At 37.0% G+C, this 24,440-nt stretch overlaps 1 protein-coding gene across 50 annotated transcripts in view; it reads left to right on the plus strand.

Moving 5' to 3' along the window:
* Positions 1 to 24,002, plus strand: part of RIMS2 (regulating synaptic membrane exocytosis 2) — a 776,667-nt gene extending 752,665 nt beyond the window's left edge. For 49 of the 50 annotated variants that reach the window (XM_030795330.1, XM_030795305.1, XM_030795309.1 and 46 more), the window contains 5 exons: positions 12,983 to 13,124; positions 16,758 to 16,870; positions 17,550 to 17,651; positions 19,071 to 19,210; positions 19,686 to 24,002. In XM_030795330.1, coding sequence (XP_030651190.1) covers positions 12,983 to 13,124; positions 16,758 to 16,870; positions 17,550 to 17,651; positions 19,071 to 19,210; positions 19,686 to 19,904 — 716 coding nt within the window. In that variant the 3' untranslated portion in view covers positions 19,905 to 24,002. The remainder of the gene's footprint in view (positions 1 to 12,982; positions 13,125 to 16,757; positions 16,871 to 17,549; positions 17,652 to 19,070; positions 19,211 to 19,685) is intronic. The other variant, XM_003256089.3, reaches the window with a different exon arrangement.
* Positions 24,003 to 24,440: the final 438 nt, after the last annotated feature.

Below are 24,440 nucleotides of genomic sequence, written 5' to 3' on the forward strand. Positions count from 1 at the left end.
TGTGCTACACGTAGAAGTTGTGTATACTTAGCTTAGTATAAACTAGCAACACATTTTTCTATCATACATTACAAAGAAACATGCATATACAACATGTTTCCTTTCAGGTGCCCAGTTGCAATCAACAGAAATCAATTCTGGCAATTTAGGCAGAAAAGAAAGGTATTTCCTAAGGGATCCTGGATAGGTCATAGAACCTCTAGGAAGGCTGGAGATTCTGGACTGTAGGTTAGGAGTGATGCCCAAAACCATACTGCAGGTTAATCCTGCTAAACTATTACTGCTACTTGGCACAGACATCACAGCTTGCACCATTGTCAGGACTCATGGCGAATCACTGCATGCTGCTACAGGATCACTTCGGGAAAATATATTCTGGCCACTACACTCATTGGAATGAAAGCCTATGGTGTCTCTGCTTCTTTGCTTTATTAACTTCAGATTCAAAGTTTGGAAAAGTAGTGCCTCAATCATGTGCTTATACCCTAATTGCAAAGCAGGCTGGAAAAGTAGCACCTTCCTATTTTAACTTCTATAATTGAAGGATGGGATATTTTTCAAATGTAGAAGGAAGATTTAAATGCTGGTAAGCCAAAAACATTAACAAATATCCACTTTGTAATATAAAATAATTACCAGTGGTAAGAAAAAAAACTAAGCTCAATATGATTAGCTATTTTTTAATTCTTTTAAATAAGAGTTTATCATATTGTTATTTTCCTCTCTGTTCATTGAGCATAGCAGACAAGAAAGAACGGGGGAAAAATCTATAGAAGAAATCTAAGGTAAAGAATATGGCATTCTCAATTTTAACTTTTTCTGCAGGTTTGACCACCCAATATCCATGCACTTTCTTGTTTTTTCGTATAGAGCATAATAAATTCCCCCTCAGAAGGACAACCTTAAGACCTTAAAATCTTATCCGGCTGGTGAAAATCTAGAATCTTTGAGCAATGTGTAGTCCTCTCATATTTAGATGTGGCTTTTCATGTTATGGTGACCTGCAAGCTGAAAACAAGTTATCTGCCTCCGTTATCTGACTCTGTTAAATCTAATTTAAATGTATGGTAGCCACAGAATAACTGAAAGAAAAATTCCCATTTAGAAAGGAGAGAATAGGAAACACAAAACAATCAGTCATCTATAGGAGTTACCAATCTCACTTGGTAGGAATGGCAGAGATTGACAGTAGAATATCCATTTAGAAAGGAGAGAATAGGAAACACAAAACAATCAGTCATCTATAGGAGTTACCAATCTCACTTGGTAGGAATGGCAGAGATTGACAGTAGAATATGTTTCTTAGTTTACTCATCTGGCAACCCTGGTTCTGTTTTCAGGAAGGTGTTTCTTTGTTGTTTATTCTCTATGACCATAAAGGTTTGTATTGAAGAGGTGGCTTCATTGCTGTCATAGCCTGCTTCTTTCTAGTACAGGTTTGGAAACTCCATTGTTATCTTATGGGTTCAACAGATTTTGTAAGGTAAGCTAGTATTTTTTTTCTATACCAGTAGTGCAGAAATTCAGTAGGCTTACAGTCTGTTTGCTTCAAATCAGTTTCAAGTGTGAGTCTCTTCAGCCAAATGCCTCATTAGACACAGGCTTTCAGCCTAAAGATTCTGGTATTTTAGTTTCTAGCCTCTGTGCCCTACTCACTTCCTTTGCTTTCAACTTAATGGCAGCCACCTTGATATCATCTGAAAAAAAGGATTTGAGTGGGATGGCCACCCCTTAGTTCAATTTGGCCAATAGGCTCTCTCCCCTTCATGGCAAGGCCTGTTATTTATGCGTAGTGTTTTTTTCTGGAGATTTATGATAATTTCATATGTTATTCAGTTTCCAAAACTGTGCAGATTATAGGATCTGATTCTTTTTCAACACTATTTATTAAACACCACTACGTGTTGTATACTCTATGGCACAGGGTAATTAGGATTCCAAGTTTGCACCGAAGAACTCTGACCTACAGAAAGATAAGTTACCTGCCCCAAATTTGCAAATAGTCAAATAGGAACTTGAACTCATATCATCTGATTCTAAAATGGCATATTCATCCAACCATAAAATATTGCCTCAAAATATCTAACTTGAGAGTTATGAAGAGGTTGGTGATATTTCACATCCATTCTTGAGACAGAAACAGGCACAGGTATCAGTGGACTGATGCGTGACCAAGTACAGACCTGAAAGTTTAAAAAAAAAAAAGCCAAGGAGTGGGGTAGTGGATATGCAACTCTATCTAAGTAGTTTAACTGTGGATCAGGAATGGATTATTTTCTAATGGGCTTTTACTTGATCCCCCTTAGTGTAGTAATAGCAACATCAGACAAGAAAAACAAGAAAGTACCAAAAAATTACAAATGCCAAAAGAATAACAATTACAGCTATAATTTCTTATATTTAAATGTGTTAAGAATACCAAAATGATAAGCCTTACTTTTATGGAAAAAAATATAATTATCTTACTGCAGAAGAGTCATAAGCTTTATTTCATCATAAGGTCTTATTTCTCATTAAAAGTTGGTATTAACAATTACAGGAACCCATAATGGGAAATGAGTATGCCAGTCCTCTGTCTTGATCCCTCTGTTTTGCTGATGAGGATCAAGACACACAAGAGGTCAAGATCCTTTTCAACTCCACATGTTGGCAAATCCGCAATTTTTCACGATGTATTCAGTCCTATTGACAGCTATGGTATCGTTTGATGAAATCTCCAATTTTTGGTGTGGGTTGGTCCAAAGTGGCATGCTGAGAGATTGAAATGCATATGTATATTGTAGGGAATAACTGTTTCTAGCACATTTGTTTCCATTTTTATCATAAATACATGTTACCATCATTTTCATGAAGTCAGAATTTAGTGATGAAAGTGACATTTCCCCATTTTTCATGAGAGAACAAAAAACGTGAATGATCTGAGTCTCAACACTACCCATAAAACAATGTATTTTAAGTTTATTTGGACATGCAAGGAGAACCTGAGATGAGGTTTCAAGTCACTGATTATTCTGGAATTAGAAATTTCTGTCCAAAATAATAAGTGAAGATGGAAGCCCAGCACGCTTTGAGAAGCAAGCATAGGTTTTGACATGCCAAAATCTGAGTTCAAGTCTCATCTATATTATTAGTCAACTGTGTGAATTGGGCACTTTCCTTATATGGAAAATGATAGTAGTCATCACTGCCATACAATCTTCTTACGAAAACTAGAGATAGGTAGATTTTATATCCAAAGCATCTCCACATAATTGTAAGTCATGAAACAATAGCTCTTTCCCTCCTTTGTTCTGAATTGAATAGTTGAGTTTTTTTCCCAACTTTTATTTTGAAATATTTTAAATATGAAAAAAGGAATAATACAATGAGCATCCACTACATAGACTGACAGACTTTATTGACTTTATCTTTTCTCTTTCTCGCTTTCTTTTCACTCATACGCACACATGCATTCACATACGTACACCACATACACGTGGTATGTATTTTTGCCGACCATTTGAGCATAAGGTAAATTGCAGACATCATGATAAATCATTAAGTACTTTTAGCCTACATCTCAAATTTTTAAAAAATACATATAAGCATAAAATTAACCCAAAAACCCCTTTGTTATCTCATATTCATTCCATATCCAATTTCTTCAGTTCAGTTGTCCCCCAAAAAAATGTTTTTTAAAGCGTTTTGTTGTTTTTCTCCTTAATCCAGGATTCAGTCAAGGTTTATTCATTACATTTGGTTGTTATGCATAATCTAAAACAGTACTTTCCCTTTTGTTTTTCATGACATTGACTTTTGAAGAATCCAGACAAAACTGTCTTGTAGAATGTCCAACATTCTAGATTTTTTTTCTATCATTCTCTCTATTCCCTGTATTTCCAGTAAACTGGAGGTTAGACCTAGAGATGTGATTACATTGAGTTAAATGTCGTAGGTGATATAAACTTTATATAGTCCATCAATAGACACATAATGTCAAGATTTCTTACTCCTAAGTATGCTACATTTCATCACTTGGTTAAGAGGTGACTGCTAGTTTGTCTCTATGGAAAAGATATATTTTTCCCTTTATAATTACTAAGCAATTTCTGGAGTAATACTTTGGTACCACGTGAATATTCTGTTCTCTAAACATTATCCAATAATTGTAATATCCACTGCTGACCCTTGCCTGAATCAATTATTACACTGGGACTGGGAATTTTAATTGAGTTTTTTTGAAACGTAATCAAACTTAAAAATACACTTAAAATGTGTATTAAGTCTATGCTTTTACATTATGTGATAGAGTCTGGATTCATATAGTATTGATAACATTTTCTTACATACAGCATTTTCACATATGACATGACATTTTCTACTTTTCTATAGACAAGTATTTTCAATGTATGTATTGTTTTTACTGAAAATAAGTGATTTTATTAATGGATATGTGAATACTATTATGAGTCATCATACTGCATGTTAATTTTATATACAAAGGGCAGGCGAAAAGTAGTTAGAAATGTAAAAGAATATCAGGAATTAGAGACATAAAAAATTAGTTTCCAAGAAGAGCGTAAGGAGACATGATGACTAAATGTAATGTGGTATCCTGGATCAGAAAAAGCACTTCAGGTAAAAACTAAGGACAGCAGAATAAAGTATAAACTTTAGTCAGTAGTCATATATCAATATTAGTTAATTGCCACAAATTTACCATACCTATGTAAGATGTTAATAATTAGGAAAACTGGATGTGGGGGTGCTAGAATTCTCTGTACTATCTTTGGCAATTTTCCTGTAAATCTAAAACTATTCTAAAATCAAATCTTTATTTAAAATTATTTCGATGTGTTTTAAATGTGAATCTGAATTTTAAGAAAAATGATTAAAATTTCTTTAAGTATGCTTATAAAACAAAAGCCATGAAAACAGTTATGAAATAGAATATCAAATTCAGAGTTTTTAACAGAGCTGTATTCAAAATGGCCAATTTTTAAATGATGTTGAAAACAAAAAAATAGACAAATTTAAAACTTTATTTACAAGAAAATGGAATACTGTCTATTGTATGTATCTGTCAGAATAGGTTAGGTTGTAGTAACAACTAAAAATATTAATGGCTTAACACAAAAAATTTATGTCTCACTCCTGCTACTTGTCCATTGAGAATCCTGTGTGTGGCTGTACTCAAGCTGATGGAAGGAGACATAGTGAGTCATACATACATCAGCTGCTAAATCTTCTGCCCTGAAGTTACATGGGTTAGTTTTGCTCACATTGGACAAACAAGTCACATGACCACACCTAACTTCAGAGGTGGGAATAAAGTGAATATACATGAATAGCCTTAACATCTACCGTAATCATGACCCCTGCTTGAAGCTCACCATGCTGTAGCTGTTAGATATATAACTTTTTTTTTTTTTTTTGAGATGGAGTCTCGCTCTTTCGCCCAGGCCAGACTGCAGTGGCACGATCTAGGGTCACTGCAAGCTCCGCCTCCCGGGCTGACGCCATTTTCCTGCCTCAGCCTCCCAAGTAGCTGGGACTACAGGTGCCTGCCACTGTGCCTGGCTAATTTTTTGTATTTTTTTGGTAGAGACAGGGTTTCACCGTGTTAGCCAAGATGGTTTTGATCTCCTGACCTCGTGATCCATTCGCCTTGGCCTCCCAAAGTGCTGGGATTACAGGCGTGAGCCACTGCGCCCGGCCTAGATATATAACTTTTATAATATTAAATAGTTGTGACAAAGCTTTTGGAATGAATGGATTCATGTTAAAGTCTGAAACAATTTTGAGTGTCAATTGTTAATTTTTAATTTCAATTTTATTTTAATTGTAAATGCAGAGCCTGGATTAGCCCAAACGAAATTGCTGGCTATTTGTCTTTATTTTGTTCAGACTTTTAGAGATTTGAATTACATTTATGATAGTAGCAAGACCTAAGAAACATAAGTATATGAGCTTTTACATGCAGTCAGAGTAATCCATGACAGTGTCCCCATATTGAGGTCTTGCAGGACCAAATAAATAAATAAATCAACCTCTTTCATATCTTGATATAAAATCTGCTGATGAGAGGGAAGTTATAAAATCTGCCGATGGGCACTATTTACAATAGCAAATACTTGGGACTAACCCAAATGCCCATCAATGATAGACTGGATAAAGAAAATGTGGCACATATACACCATGGAATACTATGCAGCCATAAAAAAGAATGAGTTCATGTCCTTTGCAGGGACATGGATGAAGCTGGAAGCCATCATTCTCAGCAAACTAACACAGAAACAGAAAACCAAACACTGCATCTTCTCACTCATAAGTGGGAGTTGAACAATGAGAACACACGGACACAGGGAGGGGAACATCACAGGCTGGGGCCTGTTGAGGGGTAGGGGGCAAGGAGAGGGATAGCATTAAGACAAATACCTAATACATGTGGGGCTTAAAACCTAGATGATGGGTTGATAGGTGCAGCAAAGCACCATGGCACATGTATACCTATGTAACAAACCTGTATGTTCTGCACATGTATCCCATAACTTAAAGTAAAATTTAAAAAAATACTGCTGATGGGAGAGAAGTCATGTCCACAGAGTCTACCACAGAGGTTGATGAAGGTGCTGGAGACAATTGTTATATATTAAATTTTAGGAATTAAAGGACCAAAGTGGAAGAGAGTAAAAGTAGAATTTACAATTATTGATTCTTAAAGATGAAAAAGTCTTCTACCGAAGACAAACTAGCCACTCAGGACCTCAACTTTCTCATTGCTGCAATAAGGGAGTGCATAAACTACATAGATATGCTGGATACCCAAGATTGCTTCCTAAAATCTGTGAGTCAATAATTTTAGAAATACTCATTGTAATGCATTTTTAATATGCTTTAAATGTAACACAAATGGTTTTCTAAATTATACTCACTCTGAAAAATGGTAATTTTGAATAAAATGCAAAAATAGCAACTTGTTAAAGCATATAAATTGTGGCCTAAACTAAAATGTAAAGTCAGTTTTCATAATCTGCCAACTATTCTTCATTCTGTTTCCATAAATCATTTTGCATATTGACATTGAGAAAACCCTGAATCCAAAGTAAGTCTGTCTGCAGTACATGAGACCTTGCAGGTGGAAGCAACCAGGAATGGGTTATGTGAATCCAAGATTTGAAAGGAGGTCACCATGACATTAAGTTTGACAATGCATTGTAAGCCCTGCCTTGAGTGGGGCTTAGAATAGTTTACAAGTCAGTAGCAGAAAGGATCTTTTGGTTTTTGTTGTCAAGTAACCCAAAAGGTTTTCTGGTTTCCAGATATTATTAGGGGAAACTGACCCTTTGGTCTTTTGTTTAATCAAATGGCTTTACTGAGGGTGCCAGGTAAATAAGTCATCAGACTAAGCAGGGCAGAATAACGAGGACACCTCCTGTGTTCTTCCTTCTGCCTGTGATGTTTTGCAGTTCAAGAACTTGATTTTTACCTGCAGGCATCTTCTCCAAATGTACTTTGGCTTAAAATACCTAATACCAAAATGAGTGATTTCAGGGCTCAACAACAGCACCATCTGGGCCTTACCTGAGTATTTTTTTGATGTCTCAATACACACACACACACACATTATACATATATGTTTATGTATGCATGTGTATATTTATATGTATGTGTATACTTTTTTAAATGTACACTTTTTAAAATAATGGCTAAGTTTTTACAGTTTTGATGGTCCACCCCTAAGTCATAATAGGATATTTTAATAAGTCTCCTCATGTAAAACACTTATCTACAAAGGACTCAGAACTTACTGTATTAGTTTTATATTACAGTATAACAGTTATCACAAATTTAACAGCTGAAAACACCCATTTATTAATTCACAGTTCTGTAGGTCACAAGTCTGGCACGTTTGGCTGGATTTTCTCTCTAGAGCATCACATGGCTGAAATGAAGATGTTGCCTGGGCTGAGTTCTTGTCTGGAGGTTCTAGGGGAGAAAATCGGCTTTCAAGGCCCTTTTGGTGGTGGACAGAAACCAATTCCTTAGAGTTGCAGGCCTGAAGTCCCCATTTTCTTGCTGTCAGCCAGGCATCACTCTCAGCAGCTAGAGGCTGCTCTCACATCCTTTCCATGTGGCCCCTTCCCTCTTCAGGCAGAGAGAGGTATATTGAATTTTCTTGTGTTTCACATCTCTGTGATTTCCTTTTCTGGAACCAGCCAGAGAAAACACTCTGCTTTGAAAGGGCTGGTGTGGTTCAGTTACGCCCATTCAGATAAGCACCCTATCTTTAGGTCAACTGATTAGTAACCTTAATTACATCTGCAAAATCCCTTTTACCATGTTAAGTAACATAATCATGGGTGTCATCTTAGAATTCTCCCTACCACATTTTCTTTATATAGACCTTCATTGTTATGTAGATTCAGTTTTTAAGTTGAATAACATGACACATCATTTGGAACATTAAATGTGAATCATGGTAATGAATGACATTCAAGTTAAATTAGTTTTATTGTCAATGTAGCTAAAGATTTTGTGGTGCTGAAAAATAAATTACTTTTTAGATAAGCCTATAAATGTATTTGATAATGGAACATTGAAAAAGACATGTATTAAAGGGCCACTATAAATGTTCAGTATATTAGCTGGATTTATTTGATTATGTCAGATGATAGTGACTAGAGTATCTCCTCAATGTATGCTGTTAATCATGGTCTTGGTTATGCATTAATACACAAACTCATAGACATTAGAACTCAAAGATGTCAGATATCATCTGCCCTCCTCCCCCTCCCTTTTTTATAAATGAGGAGCCAGAGACTCAGAAAGGGGATATGACTCAGCGAGGACAGTAGATAGAGCTCACAAGTTAGTGGTAGAGTCAGGCCTAGAATACGTAGTTTCAAATTCCATATCTGGTAATAATAACAGTACAATTAATTGAAGCTTTTCTATGCATCAGGCACTATCCTAAGTGCTTTAAATGCATTGTTTTCCTTAATACTCACAAAAATTCCTACCTCATTCCTAATGAGGTAGGCTTATTATTGCTGTCATTTCAGTTTGAGGAAACTGAGTCACAGAGAGGGTATGTAACTTGCTCGGTGCCACTCACCTTGTAAATGGTAGAGTGGAGACTAAAAGAGAAGCAGTTTGATCCCAGGGCCTGACTCCTTCACTGTGCTCTGCTTTTCCCACCCCACTAAGCTGCTTCTAATAGGACCTTCCATATGCAGTTACAGCATTAGCACAGTAAAATCTCCATAGACAGCTGCACAAGCTCCCCCTTTAGTTATATTCTGACAATGAAGTACTGAATAGCAGAAAATGTGGAGTCTGGGAACTGTCTACAAATGCTGGTTCTGTCACTTACTATGTTGCTTCAGGGAATTATGTAAACTTCTGGGGCCTTTAGATGCTATATCTGTAAAATTGAGATTTTTAGCATTGTTATGAAGGGGACACATGTAAGAAGCAACCTGTAAGCAAAAGAATTACATGCTTATCATATTATTCTTTGACAAATGGTGCTGGTTCTCATAACCCTATAATGGCAGATTTTCAAGTCGCTTTAGCTATGATAGAGTCAGACCTTAAATTAAAAACTTTAGATCTTTGACATTGCAGAGGCTGTGTTCTGAGATCTTTAAGAATCTCATTTCCATTTTAAGTCATATGTTTCTTGTACGTATCCTCATTCCACATGCTCAAATGTCACTGAAGTTTTATGTCTCACTTGATGGCAATTTTTTCACAAGGGCACTGTTCACAGGAAATGAACATTAAAGCTCCATGGAGAGACACACTTGTACAAAATTGTATTACTTCTTGCTTGGGGTTTTTGTTTGTTTGTTTGTTTTTGAGACAGAGTCTTGCTCTGTCACCCAGGCTGGAGTGCAATGGTGCAATTTCAGCTCACTACAACCTCTGCCTCCTGAGTTCAAGTGATTCTCCAGCCTCAGCCTCCCAAGTAGCTGGGATTACAGGTATGGGCCACCATGCCCGGCTAATTTATTTTAGTAGAGACAGAGTTTCACCATGTTGGTCAGGCTGGTCTCAAACTCCTGGCCTCAAGTGATCTGCCTGCCTTAGCCTCCCAAAGTGCTGGGATTACAGGTGTGAGCCATCGTGCCCAGCCTACTTTTTGATATAGTTATTTGAGGACCACTCAAATGAAATCATAAATATTAACTTCATGAATATCAGGATGTACTCTGCATTCTCATTCTTTCATTTCTCCTTAACATTCTCCCTTATTTTTAAAAACATATATGTGAAGTTTTGGGTTGGGGGTGGGGGCTTGGTTGTTGTTTTGTTTTGTTTTTTCCTACACCATTTGAAAGTAAATTGCAGAATATATAACATTTCAGGTCTAAATACTTTAGCATGTATCTCCTAATAAGAAAATTCTTTATAATACATGTCATTATTCACCTTAAAAAATAACAATTTTCTAATCTCATCTAATGTCAAATGCACATTCAAATTTTCCTTAACTTGTCCTAAAATTACTTTTATACTGTTTTGCATATAGAGTTTCCTGTTTTGCTTTCCCAAACAAGAAGTTCGAGTACGCTCATACCATTTGATGGTTAAATTTCTTTGATATATTTTAATCCAGAATAATTCCCTTACCTTATTTCTTTGTTTGTTTTCATGATATTAACTTTTTTTAAGAGACTAGGCCAACTTTCTTGAACAATAGTCCATGTTCTGGATTTCTCTGATTGTTTTGTGTATGTGTGTCTATCATATATCTTGTTACTCTATCACCTGTTTTTGAAAACTTGAAGTTGGCTCCAAAGATCTGATTAGAAACAAGTTGCATGTTTTTGTCTAGAACAACTTGACAAGTGATGCTTTGTATTTTATATCTGGAGGTGCATATGATTGTCCCCTCTTAGTGCTGCTAAGTTTGATCACTTTATTAAGATGGTGGCAGCCTGGTCTCCCAGTGTTAAAGTACTTTTTTTTTCCTTTAACAATTAGAATAATTTATGGAACAATTATTTGGCTCATATGAGTATCCTTTCTACAACCTTTCATCTAATAGTATTAGCCCCCATTGATGAGCCTTGCTTCTATCATTTATTCCAATGGAGGTTGCAAATTGATAAATTTTAAATTTTATGTAAAATTTAATGCTTTTACATTTACTAATATTCTGCTGTAAAGAAGATCTTTCCCTTATTAGTAGGGGATGTTTTGTATCTTGTTACAGTTCATATCAGTACAACATGTTTACTATCAGTTATCTAAAATATCAGCCTTAGATTGTGGAACTGAGTTATAGATCAGTCATAATTTATATTTCATTTATACTCTTTAAAGCATTTTGGTGTACTTTAATGTTGGAAGTAGAGAATGGATGAAATTTAAGGCAGTATTTCAAAATGGTAAGTACTTGTAAGAGACTTGGTGAAAAGAGATTTCGACAAATCACTGGCAATATCAGCAAATATTTATAGACCTAAAAATAACTTATTGCTGGGCACGGTGGCTCACGCCTGTAATCCCAGCACTTTGGGAGGCTGAGGTGGGTGGATCACAAGGTCAGGAGTTCAAGACCAGCCTGGCCAACATAGCGAAACCCCATCTCTACTAAAAATACAAAAAATTAGAAGGGCATGGTGGTGGTCACCTGTAATCCCAGCTGCTTGGGAGGCTGAGGCAGGAGAATCACTTGAACCCGGGAGGCGGAGGTTGCAGTGAGTGGAGATTGTGCCACTGCACTTCAGCCTGGGCAACAGTGCAAGACTCTGTCTCACAAAAAAAGAACTTATTAATACCAGGCACTAAGAGAGCTAACTGTATGGTTGTATCCCAAAAAGCTATCAATATGCACAGTATGGATAAATATTTAAGCCTGACAAGAAGTAATCAAGTACAAATCATCTGGACTATCACCCTCTTGCTCGAGCTTTGGTAGCCTCTCAACTTCACATCTCAACACTCATAGCTTTTGTAATTTGGGCTCAGTTTTTTGTGGAACCCACTCCCCCATGACTTTACATGTGCTTTGGTCATTGCACCTCCCTTAAATGCACGTGGTCATCCCTATCTTTGCACCTTTGCCCATGCTGTTTCCCTTGCTTACGAAGCTCTCTTCTCACCTCTCGTTAAGTCCCAATCTGCCTATTTTTCATGCCCAGCTCAAATCCCACACCCTCTATGACACACCTTCTTCCCTGACCTCTCCAGATAGTACTTCCTATCTGTGTCACATCTGTAGTATTTGACTCAGCTTCCTGTTTGGTCTTCTAATTGGTTTCTATTAGTAAATCACATCACCAAACTATTAAAGATCCTTGAGGACATGACTATCTGTGAACAAAAACTAAAAATCTCTTTTCACATTATTTTGGTGAGTTTTTGCATTGCTCTTGGAATATCTTTCTGAAAGTTACCAATAGATGTGAAACTGTTGGCAAACTAGGCTCTCTCCTTTGTGTAGATTCTTTTTCCTTCTAATATCTGTCACCCTACAAAAACAGACTTTCCTATAAAAGTTAAGACTGAAATTTGAGGATTGCACGCCATCTGTTTCTTTGTAAATTGTATGAAGGCCTGGTTCTTTTACTATGATTAAAAGAAAGGGAAAAATATGGTGAGCAGAAATTAATCCGGCATTTAAATATTACAATGAAACAAAAGATAGGCATAAATTGACCTGGCATTTAAGTATTACAATGAAAATAAGGCTTATTTTTTTTCCTTAGGTTGAATCTTTTTGTTTCTTATATTAACAATTTGCACACTGTTTTAAATGGAAATAAAACAATGGTGTTTTGTGCTTCTTACAGATTTTTTAGAAAATCTTCATCCCACTCAACATGACATTGTTTAAAATTATTTTAAATACCTTTTCTTTCTGTCTCCTTAACAAGAGCACTTTGTATTTACACAGTTCTTTGCATCTGATGATCTCAGAGCCTTGGCTGATATTTCTTACCAGATAGTGATGACAAAGCTGTTACACTTTTTGTTTCTATCTCTGCAGAAGCAGGAGGTAAAAAACTAAGGAGCACTGTCCAAAGAAGTACAGAAACAGGCCTGGCCGTGGAGATGAGGAACTGGATGACTCGACAGGCAAGCCGAGAGTCTACAGATGGTAGCATGAACAGCTACAGCTCAGAAGGAAAGTGAGTGAGGTTGCATATGATGTGTGTCTCCTCCGTGCCTCACCTATCTCACTCTATGTGCTTTCACAGAGATTTTCTAACTCTCATGCTCTTCAGAACCACTTTAATTTTCACTGGCTGATTTCCTGTAAAGAGAACTTTGCTCACCTGCCACTGAGCAATGTGACATATCTGGCTTTTTATATCAAGTGAAATAGGTTTGGGGATAAAGTGTTTTGCCTTAATGGCAAGTTACTAAAATGTGACTCTTACAATGCAATGCAAATAAAATGTTTTGCCCTAGCTTGAAATAATATATAAAAGCCCAAAAATAATAAGCATGCATGCCACACCATGTGAAAAATGCTAGTTTTAAGAATCTCCATCCTGAGAATTATTGCTAAAAAATATGGAATGCTGGCGTATACTTAGTTCCATGTTGTAACAAACAACTATAATTATTTAATTATATTAAATATAACAGCCAAAAAGAAATGCCACCAAAAAAGTTGGGGAGCCTTTTACATAGTTATCAAGTAGCTTTCCTTTGAATCAACTGTCTCAGATATTTTTAAAGCATTTGTAGCTGTGTAGTTCTGTCAGCAACACATTAATAGTACTTAGCAACTAAAGATCTGGAAGTGGGGCTGTAACGGACATTAATAAAGGAAAATGGGGTTTACTGGCCTCACTGTCATCACCATGTAAGTATTAGATGTTTAGATAACCTATGTGTGGCCATTTTACAGATGTGAGGCCGTAGGAGCTGTTGGCACAGCATGAATGGTATGTCTCAGGATAATTTGTCTAGCACGACAACATAAATCCAAGAGATATAAATGGTTTCTATACGTTTATAAGTAGGCTTATATGGGATACTTATAGAAACAGACTAAAACATTTGTATTAAATATTTGAGAGTTGAGGTCAGGGGGAGAAATAGATTCACTATTCATTAAGGAAGTCTAAAAAGAGAGGGAAAATCAACTGAAAAGTGAATGTGCATTGAGCACTAATCATTGCAAAGAACTACATTAGATACTGTTAGGGATATAAAAATGTTTACACTATAGCCCCTGCTCCAGATGTTTATAGTCTTATTGTAAAAAGAGGATGAATACCCATAAATTCATTCAACAAATATTACCATACCTTCCAGTGGGCCAGTCACTGTGCTGTACGTTGGGGATATAAGTCATAGGAGGGAGGGAGTAAATCTCCATGGCTAAGATTATGGGCTTTGCAGTCATATAGGCCTGGTTCTCTCATCTGGGTCTTTTCTTTTCTTTTTTTTTTTGTTTTTGTTTTTGTTCGTTTTCTTTTCTTTTGTTTCCTTTCCTTTCCTTCTGTAGAACTTACAATATTCCAGGCATGGTTCTAGATGCTAGAGATACAGCAGTGAACAAAGCAGACCCTATCTCCCCAAAATTAAAATACTCTCATCACATTTACACTCTATTAGAGAAGACAAACAATAAGAAAAATTGTTAAAATGTATATAAAAGAAAAACTAGTAAAATATATAGTAGATTAGATAGCATACATGCTAAGGAGAAAAATACAGCAAGGAAGAGAGATGATCGAAAGGGTGGAGGTAAGATTTGACACAGGATAGTCGGGGAAAGGGGATATTTGAGTGAAGATGTGAAGGAATTTAGTGAGCAGAGGGATATCTGAAGGAAGAATATTCTAGGATGAAGATTGCTTCAGAGGCCCTGAGGCAGGAGCTGGCCTGGTGTCAGCAGTGAGGAGGGCAGCACTGGGGAGGAAGGGTGGGAGCAGTAACGGATGAGGAATTAGGGCATGTGGCAGGCGCAGGGACAGCTTATACAGACTTTATGTAATGCAAGGGCTTTGCTTTTACTGAGTGGGGTGAGAAGATGTTGGATGGTTTTGAGCAGAGGAGTGACAGGATCTGACTTCCGTTTTTGGCAGATCAGTCTGAGTGCTGAGGGGGCAAGGGGCCAGGACAGCAAGGGCAGCAACAGGGAGAGCATTCACAAGGCTGCTACAGGAATACAGAAGCCAGGGAATGGTGGCTTGGACCAGAGTGTAGCGTTAGTGAGGTCAGATTCTGAATGTATTTTGACAGTAGAGCAAGTAAGATTTATTGATGCATTTGATGTGGGTAATGAGAGAAAAGAGAGTATATTTGTTTGCCAGGGCTACCATAATAAAATACCGCAGGCTGGGTGGCTTAAACAACAGGAATCTATTTTCTCACAGATCAGTAGGCTAGAAGTCCAAGATCAAGGTGTCCGCAGGTTTGAGTTCTCCTGAGGCTTTTTCTCCTTGGATTGCAGATGGCCACGTTCTTGTGATGTCTTCTCACAGCATTTTCTCTGTGCTTACCTACTCCTGGTATCTCTTCCTCTTCTTATAAGGACATGGGTCATATTGGATTAGGGCTCCATGCAAATGGCCTCATTTAACCTTCTCTCTTTAAAGGCCCTATGGCCAAATACAGACATATTGAACTTTAGGGCTTCAACATAAGAATTTTGGGGTGACACGACTCAGTCCCTAACAGAGAGGAAGGAAGAAAGATGCCTCCAAGGTTGACCAGTTGGAAGAATGAAGAATGAAGTTACCATTTATCAAGATGGAAATCTTTTGACAGGACCAGAGTTTGGATTTTTTGTTTGTGTGTTTGCAGTGGGGGGACAGGAGCATGGGGAGAGTCAGTTTTGGACAATTTGAGTTTCAGGTGCCTATTACATATCCAAGCAGATATGTAGACTAAGCATTTGGAACATAGATCTGTGGCCCAAGGGAGAGATCCAAGCTGGAGATGCAAATCTAGGCAATAGCAGCATAGATGGCATTTAAAACCATGAGACCGGATGAAATTATCAAGGGAATTCAGACATAGAAAAAAGATAAAAGGTCAAAGGATTGAGCTCCAGTGTTTAGTGGCAGAACTAGCAGAGGAGGTTAAGGCTGAGTGGCAGAAGGGAAAAGTGGGAAACCAGGAGACTGGAGTGTGCAGAAAGCAGTGGGAGACAGTGCTTCAAGGAAGAGGGGGCAAGGTCAATTGTATCAAATGATCAGAGAATTTTAGTGGAGTGGCAACAATGAAAACATGATTAGACTTTCAAGAGAGAATGAGAGGAAAGAAATCGAAGACAGCACATAGAGACAATTATTTCAAGGAGAGAAATGGGGTAATAACTGGAGAGGGAAATGAGGTCAGGAAAGGGATTTTTTTATATGGTGGAAGAAATAACAGCATATTTGTATGTAGGTGGGAATGATCCAGAAACATTTCTTCGTGTATGAAATAGGAGAAATAATAGAATCTATCATAGTGCAGCTAAGAGGATTAAATATGATAAAGCCTGGATGGAGTAAGTGCTCAATATGTGCTGAGTGTTACTCATAGAAATCAGTCTGCCTTTCAGACCAAGGAAGAGAAAGACTCACCAGCAGAAGCCTGCAGTGCAGTGTGACAGGTGCTGCTGGTGTCATACTTGGGCTGCTGAGAATATGAAGGAAGAGCCCTGGGAGGTGGAACTGGGTATTTTGATCCAGTAAATATAAGTGGCAAAATAATAGGACTAGTCTTGCCACAATAATGAGGCTAGAATGAAACCAAGCTTACCTGAAAATAAATAGGGGTTGGGGATTTAATCTCATATGTTATTTTGCTTTCAGTCTGATTTTCCCTGGTGTTCGCTTGGCCTCTGATAGCCAGTTCAGTGATTTCCTGGATGGCCTTGGCCCTGCTCAGCTAGTGGGACGCCAGACTCTGGCAACACCTGCAATGGGTAAGAATTTCTGCCACATGATTTCACTATTTTGTTTTAGATTGTTGAAAATGAAATTCTCTAAATTTCATAGAATCTTCTGTCCCTCTCTCTCTCTCTTTCCCTCTCTCTCTCTCCATTTTTTTTTTTTTTTTTTTTTAGGCAGAGTTTCACTCTGTTGCCCAGGCTGAAGTACAGTGGCATAATTATGGTTCACTGCAGCCTCGACCACCTTGGCTCAAGAAATCCTCCCACCTCATCTTCCCAAGTAGCTGGGACTACAGGCACACGCCACCATACCCAGCAAATATTTTGACTTTTTTTTTTGTAGAGACAGGGCCTCATTGTGCTGACCAAGCTGGTCTCAAACTCCTGGCCTCAAGCAATCCTCCTGCCTCCACCTCCCAAAGTGCTGGGATTACAGGCATGAGCCACTGGGCTCAGCCCAGTGGAATCTTTAACAGTATTATCAGCAGGAATCAAGACCTTAGATTTTAAGAATAAAAAATATTTAACCATTATTTCTCTTTTAATGTTAATGCTTTTTAAAGGAAGATATTATTGATAGAATTTTAAGTATATTTGAATTTAAGAAAGTATGTGGGAAATGATGAAACGATGTTAAACCAAGGTCTTTGACTCTATTTTCCTTAGTGCATTTGTATATTAAAGCACATTTGTTTCTTCCTCTTTCCATTAGGTGACATTCAGGTAGGAATGATGGACAAAAAGGGACAGTTGGAGGTAGAAATCATCCGGGCCCGTGGCCTTGTTGTAAAACCAGGTTCCAAGACACTGCCAGGTAAAAACAAAAGAGATTTTTATATTATTGTCCATAATTCATATTGTTTCAATTTAGAGACCTTTTGATTGGTTTAGACCTTTGATTTAGTTAATCAAGGTTACTAATGGATGGTTCATTATGACTGGTTTGGTGCTGGAGTCATTTGTGTGTTTATCCTGAAGTGTTCAGTGAGGATGATCTGGTGGGGATAATGGAAGTTGTTAAATAAATACATACATAGTAGAAACCACTGCAAAATAAAAACCACCCCACTTAGATCATTCATTTTGTCACACCATGTACACAAGGAGTTCTTTTTTCTTATTAGCTAGTCTTTTGTGTTATTCTTCAGTTTCTCTAGAGCTTCAAAATTCTCCTCAGGAATCCATAAGTCTCTGGAATTAGAATAAAAATAGATACAGGCTCCAAGAGTAGCATAAGCTATGTATGCTGGATATTCTAATTATAAGACTTTTACTTCCTATAATCTGAGGAAAGAGAGGCACTATTATAACTTCTTATGCTACATATTTCAAACTGAAATGTCATTTTAATCCAAGGTGCTTGAAGGCATGGAAGGTGCCACAGTGCTCCAAATACATCATGTAGAGATTGTTTGATAAGATGTATAAAACAATTCCTGAGGATTCTGAAACTTGATTTCTAGCCTCAGCATCTCTACTGATTGACTTACAATTTTGACTCTCAATTTTCTATTTCTAGCTTCAGCATCTCTACTGATTGACTTGTAACTTTGACTCTTTTCTATCCTTGCAGAAATTTTTAATTATAATATGTAATCTGTTCTATAACCTTGCACTAGTGATTAAGACAGTTGTGTTTATATATGTCTTAGAGCTAGTCAACTCATTCTGCTATAAAAATCATGATTTGTACATGCATGAAAATGGTTTTTATGAAGTGTCTGTTGGATAAATTTTAAGCCATATATTTTCTAATTAGTTGCCTCTTAGCTAATTTGATCGATATCACATGAAATTCCACTACTGTTATACCCACACCACCACCAATAAATAAATGCTTTTGAGTGATAATCACTATTTGTGGGGATGAGTGAATGAAACAATATAGCTTCAAGCATGTTAAATAGATTTAAGTATTGATAAATTAAAGACTGAGTAGGACATCTCTCAGGACTGGAAGCATTTCACTTTATTAAATGCAGTGTGTAAACCTATATAACCAGTTGATGAAAAAAATAATAATACACTCAGAGGCTATGTCAGCATCCCCTGAAACTCTCTGAAAGACACAGTTATCCACTGTTTATCTAATGATTTTGACAGAATGCGGCTAGGCCAGTGGCATGATTGCTAGCTCTTTCAGCCAAAGATTAAACTGGTAAATGTCACCGTGAGTTGGCCATTTCATGTCCATAGTTTATTGCTTATTCTCCTCTGTGTTTTCTTTCCCAAGCACCATATGTAAAGGTGTATCTATTAGATAACGGAGTCTGCATAGCCAAAAAGAAAACAAAAGTGGCAAGAAAAACGCTGGAACCCCTTTACCAGCAGCTATTATCTTTCGAAGAGAGTCCACAAGGAAAAGTTTTGCAGGTATCTACTTAATTGTTTATCCCTTACCTAAGAAAGTATTTTTCATGGAGTCAGACATTATACCCCAAATCTTTTCTGTTGTATTCTTTTATTTGTTTATTTATTTATTTGTTTTATTTTATTTATTCAGTTCCTCACAACTGAAATTCTTTGTAAACTTTTCAAAGCAGTGGCTAGTGCTATAAAGCAATATACGTTGTCATTTTCTTTAAAGTGATTGACAGACATGCAAATCCCCACCACACATAAATTCCAGTCTGTCTGGATTTCTTAATACCTTAATGCTTCAGTACAATTTCCCCAGCGTACCTTTAGATTCTGCTAGTTAAAGACAACTATTCTATTATACAGATTTTAACTTGATCTTTGATGTCAGAAAATTAACTGAATGTACTTTAGTATGTTAATATATTTTACAAGTTTTTCTATGTACACAGTTACACTGACATCACTCTACTTTTTCTTTTGCCAACAGATCATCGTCTGGGGAGATTATGGCCGCATGGATCACAAATCTTTTATGGGAGTGGCCCAGATACTTTTAGATGAACTAGAACTATCCAATATGGTGATCGGATGGTTCAAACTTTTCCCTCCTTCCTCTCTAGTAGATCCAACTTTGGCCCCTCTGACAAGAAGAGCTTCCCAATCATCTCTGGAAAGTTCAACTGGACCTTCTTACTCTCGTTCATAGCAGCTGTAAAAAACTGTTGTCGCAGCAACCAGCGTTACAAAAAAAAAAAAAAAAAAAAAAATTCACAGGTTGCAAACCCTGGTAACACTGCATGCTTAATGTTGTGTCTTCTGAGCCTGTTTCTAGGGATACAAAGCGATCCTGTGTTCTCAGAGGAAGTTGCACACATTGTGCCCTAAAGAAGGCCCTCAGGTGAAAGAGCAGAGCTGTGAAGAACTATCAGGTTTGGAATTCAATGACACTCGAGTTCTGGTCCAATCTGAAGCCATGGATTAATCTCAAAGAATCAGTCAGTTTCATGCAACAGAAGCCCTTTTCAATGGCACCTTTATATTTTTATTGTTCCTTTTTCTTCATTTATCTAACCCCAAAGCCCTGATATGCCACAGAAATGGAGCTATACAGCCATGAAGCGGTGTTACAGGTGAGGAGTGAAATCCTAGGAAGCATCAGGTGAAAAGCAGGAGACCAAAGAAGTGGTCAGGAACAATCATCAGCCCTCCTCTGGCCGGGGATCAGAGCAGTCAGTCCAGCAGGAAGAGTGGCAGACTCTGTAGCTCCATGGGCACATCATTTACTAATGCCAAGATGTGTTGGACTCTGAAAAACAAAATTCTGTGGCTACACTGTACTGAATGAAATTAAAGAAACTTTTTTTGCATGGACACAGATTAGCTGAATACTTAAATTATTTTCTTGGGGCTGCAACTTGCAAAAAAAAAGATTAAAAATCAGCCATTTTCAACAATTTATATTTTTAAAAATAAATTTCACTAGTGCATGGTTTTAAAAAGGAGAGAGAATGCAACAGGGTGAACAAAGATACACCATGTTTATTCTTTAATCATAGTCTGTGTTTTGGCAGACATTACAAATGGAAATACTTTCTAGAAGATACTTAAAATTCTCTTTATGTGACAAATAAGTATAATATATTCAATTTATTTCCATGTTAAATATACAAATCTTATGAAGTTCAATATGTGCAAATTTTTCACATCTTTCTCCTTCTCTCACTTTTCCTCTTCTCCCTCTTTTAATCGTTTCTTTCTCCCTGCCAGAGTGAACCTTATACTAGAAAATTACAAGTTTTGATCTGATCCTCTCTTATACCCCATGTTTGATTCAGAGCTGTAGATGCCTCTGAATTTGCGAATTTCTCAAGGGAAAAATAACTTTAAGAGCTTTCTTTATTTCAAGCATGTTGAAAAGGATTTTGCAACATGACTTGGGAGTACATTAAAGTAAGTCAGCAAGTATTTGACAAAGAAGATATTTGAACTTTTGCAGTTTATTGTACAGTGCATGGTAATTTTTTTCACCTTTAAAATTCAGTTTACAGGAAAATTCTAAAATCATGTTGCCATTGTGATGTCCAATAAATTTGTTTTTAGCACCAGCATTATTCATACAGGGGTTAAAGTATTATTTGTAGAAGGTCTTAGGTTTTGTTTGTTTTTTAATCAGTTAAAGCAATTTCTTTAGTCAGTTTCCATTTACTATGTGAATAGAAGCACTGCTAAAAATTGGGAACCCTGAAACACAGGGCTGTTTAATTCATTTTTCTGTAGTAAAATTCAATTTTTCACAAATTATATTTCTAAAGAAATACAGTAAACATAAATTTGCAACAATTTTAAAGCTCCAATTTTTAGGTGACTCAAAGAACGTCATTATGCCTATTAATAGTTATTTGATGCCACCACCAAAACTCTATGTGAAAACTTCCTAAAGTCAAAACCCCTGCCTTTGATTTTACAGACAGTTATTACGATTGGGTGGTGCTGCAAGGTCAAATTTCTCCTAAGTTCCCCTATTTAGAGGAAAAGTCACTGGTTGTTGTAATAAACCACCCATGGTTCTTTATGTACATTTTGATAACACATTATTATAGCTTGATTTTAATGTTTTGCATTAATTTTTGAAATCCACATACATCTCATTTGTTTAAGGCCATGCACAAATATTTTTTTTAGTTCAGTGCTGACCATTAAAAACTGTCATGCTTGATACGGTGCAAAAGTTAAAATAAGTATCACTAAAAATGCCTTCTCTTTATGTGGTGCAATATGAAATACACCAAGACTGTGTCTTGACATTCTGATGGACCCAGGTAAAGTTGTTAAAAGAATGAATAAAACTTTATTAAAATAATTTAGACACCTGTGTACCAGCAACAATTGATTTAATAGACCTATAGTGTCTATACTATCCCTTAGAATAAAGGTTTATGATTTTCCTGATACTAAGATGCAGTCACATAATCTTTTGTGCATATTCCTATACAAATTATTTCTAATTTTAATAAGAAGGACGTGACTATGGAATATTTGTACATACTTGTCATTATGCAGTATTTATTTAAAAGTTGGTGATTTTTTTTTTTAATTTTCACATCTGCACCTCGACTTGTGGTTTAGTCATGTAACTAGCACTATGCCAGTGACCGTTGTTGCCCTATGCATAGTATGTTTGAAAAGTAAAGGGAATTCCAGTTGGGAAAAAAGGGCAGATTAGTCCTGTAATGAACACCAACTAATGTAATTCAAATTCATTCTGGTGATGGTATTTAACACTTTAAATAAAACATTTTCTTTACAGACGTCTGCAGTGCTTTCTCTGACTTTCCTCCCTACACAGCCCTGAGCCTGCTGCAGCTCATTCCCTGAACTCATGTATCATTTAAAGAATGAAATCACCGTCTCCTACTTCTCAATAACATAAGTAGACTGCTGGTCTTAGCAGCCCTCAGTAGAGCATTTCTTTAAAACGCCAAAGGATTTCTGCTCACACTGTTAAAAGTTGCTGTTTTTTAAAAGGTTATTATTTTGGATTGAGTTGCTTTCTGATTAAATGACTCAGCAACTCACAGATTTTATGAGTAAAATTTTTAATTTAGTCATGGCCTTCACTGACAGCATAGTCACAAATACTCAAGCACAGGCTCTGCTAGCCCCTGGGTGAAGATGGCGAAGGCATAACTGGCTTTATGCAGCATATGTGTTTCTGCTAAAGTGTCAGTTTTGCTTTGTGGGGAGTGGAGGGTGTGCTTCTGTCCAGAGACTGGCTTCTACGTGTGGATATGAATGGGTGGGAGGATTTCTCCATATCCTTCTGGGGCAATTCCTCAACTGGGAGAAGGAAACTCTGTGGAGTTCTCATGGGAGTCTGCTTCAGGTTCAAGATTTAAGAGCTAGTTTGGATTCATATTTATTTAGTAATCGAACTGAAATCTAAGTCTAGCTGTCTCTCTATTCTTGGAAACAACAATTTCCTCCATTTCCAAAGACTCACCTCCAGTCCATTTCCCCATACCTATCCCGTATTTTTTTCCTTTATCCCATATATACCGCCTACTCTGGCGAATTGTTTCTTTGTTGTTCATACATTCCTGTTATAAAAATTCCCTTCCCTTTCTTATGTGCCCTCTCCTGAAAAGCCCTTTTCTCAATAATGATCCATGCGAGTCCCTTCTTGTAACTCCCAGCTCACGAATGAGCTCTTTCGGCAGCTCCTGACTAAACCCTAACAACACAGCTGCCATTGACACCAACACCTTCACTTTCCCAGGGACCCCAGATGCCAAGGCTCCATAGGCAACAATAAAGGATATGATGGTCTTGTAGTGGGTAGGATAGAATTAGGCAAGAGATCACCAAAGCTGTCTGCCTACTACTGATGCAACCCTTGACATTCTGTGCACGTAAAAATCATGTGCTCAATGTGTTTGTCTCAACTCTCTCAGCTCACGATGCCCTCAGTGTTCTGTGGGCATTTATGCACTGAAGAAACAGGACTTCACACATCTACCTCTGGATTGTGAAATGTGTATTGAGAAATACTTTGCAAGAGAATTTTTTTAAGTGAACAAACAACAAATCTGTGCCACTCACATCTTCCATATGCCCTGACTCAGGTCACTTAATCTCCAGGATTTCATTTCCTCACCTGGAAAATATGGAGTTTGAGGTAGATTCTCATCTATCATTAAATCAACACTTTAACTAAAACATAAGCTCCTTCAGGGCAGAGACCGTATCTTCAGTATCAAAAACAATGTTTGACACATAGCTGCTCAATAAATATCTGTCCAATGAAGGTTTATTTAGTTCTTGCTTTTTTTGAGGCACTATTTCAGGCATAGTCGTGAACAAAACAAACAGTAGCCCTGTCCTCATGGGGCTTTCATTCTTCTAAAGAAGATACTTTGGGTAAACAATTCCAAGTGTGATAACTTTCCTTAAGTGAAGCCCCCAGAATGCTACAGGAGGATACAGCAAAGTGTTTCAACCCAGTTTAGACATTTAGGGAAAGCTTATTAAAAAAATGAACAGGAGTTAAATGGAGATAATGGCAATGGGAAGCAAGAGTGAGATGAAGACTATGTCAGGCAGAGAGAACAACGGCAAGAAATTTGAGGAAAGGGAATCATTACCACTTGTATTATAGTGTCTAAAACAGTGATGAGCACATAAGAAGTGAATGAATTGAATGAATGCATCTGTAGATCCCTGCATTTGGGGCTATTTCTAAAGC

Source organism: Nomascus leucogenys, chromosome 16 (genome assembly GCF_006542625.1).
Source record: "Nomascus leucogenys isolate Asia chromosome 16, Asia_NLE_v1, whole genome shotgun sequence".
Lineage (NCBI taxonomy): Eukaryota > Metazoa > Chordata > Mammalia > Primates > Hylobatidae > Nomascus > Nomascus leucogenys.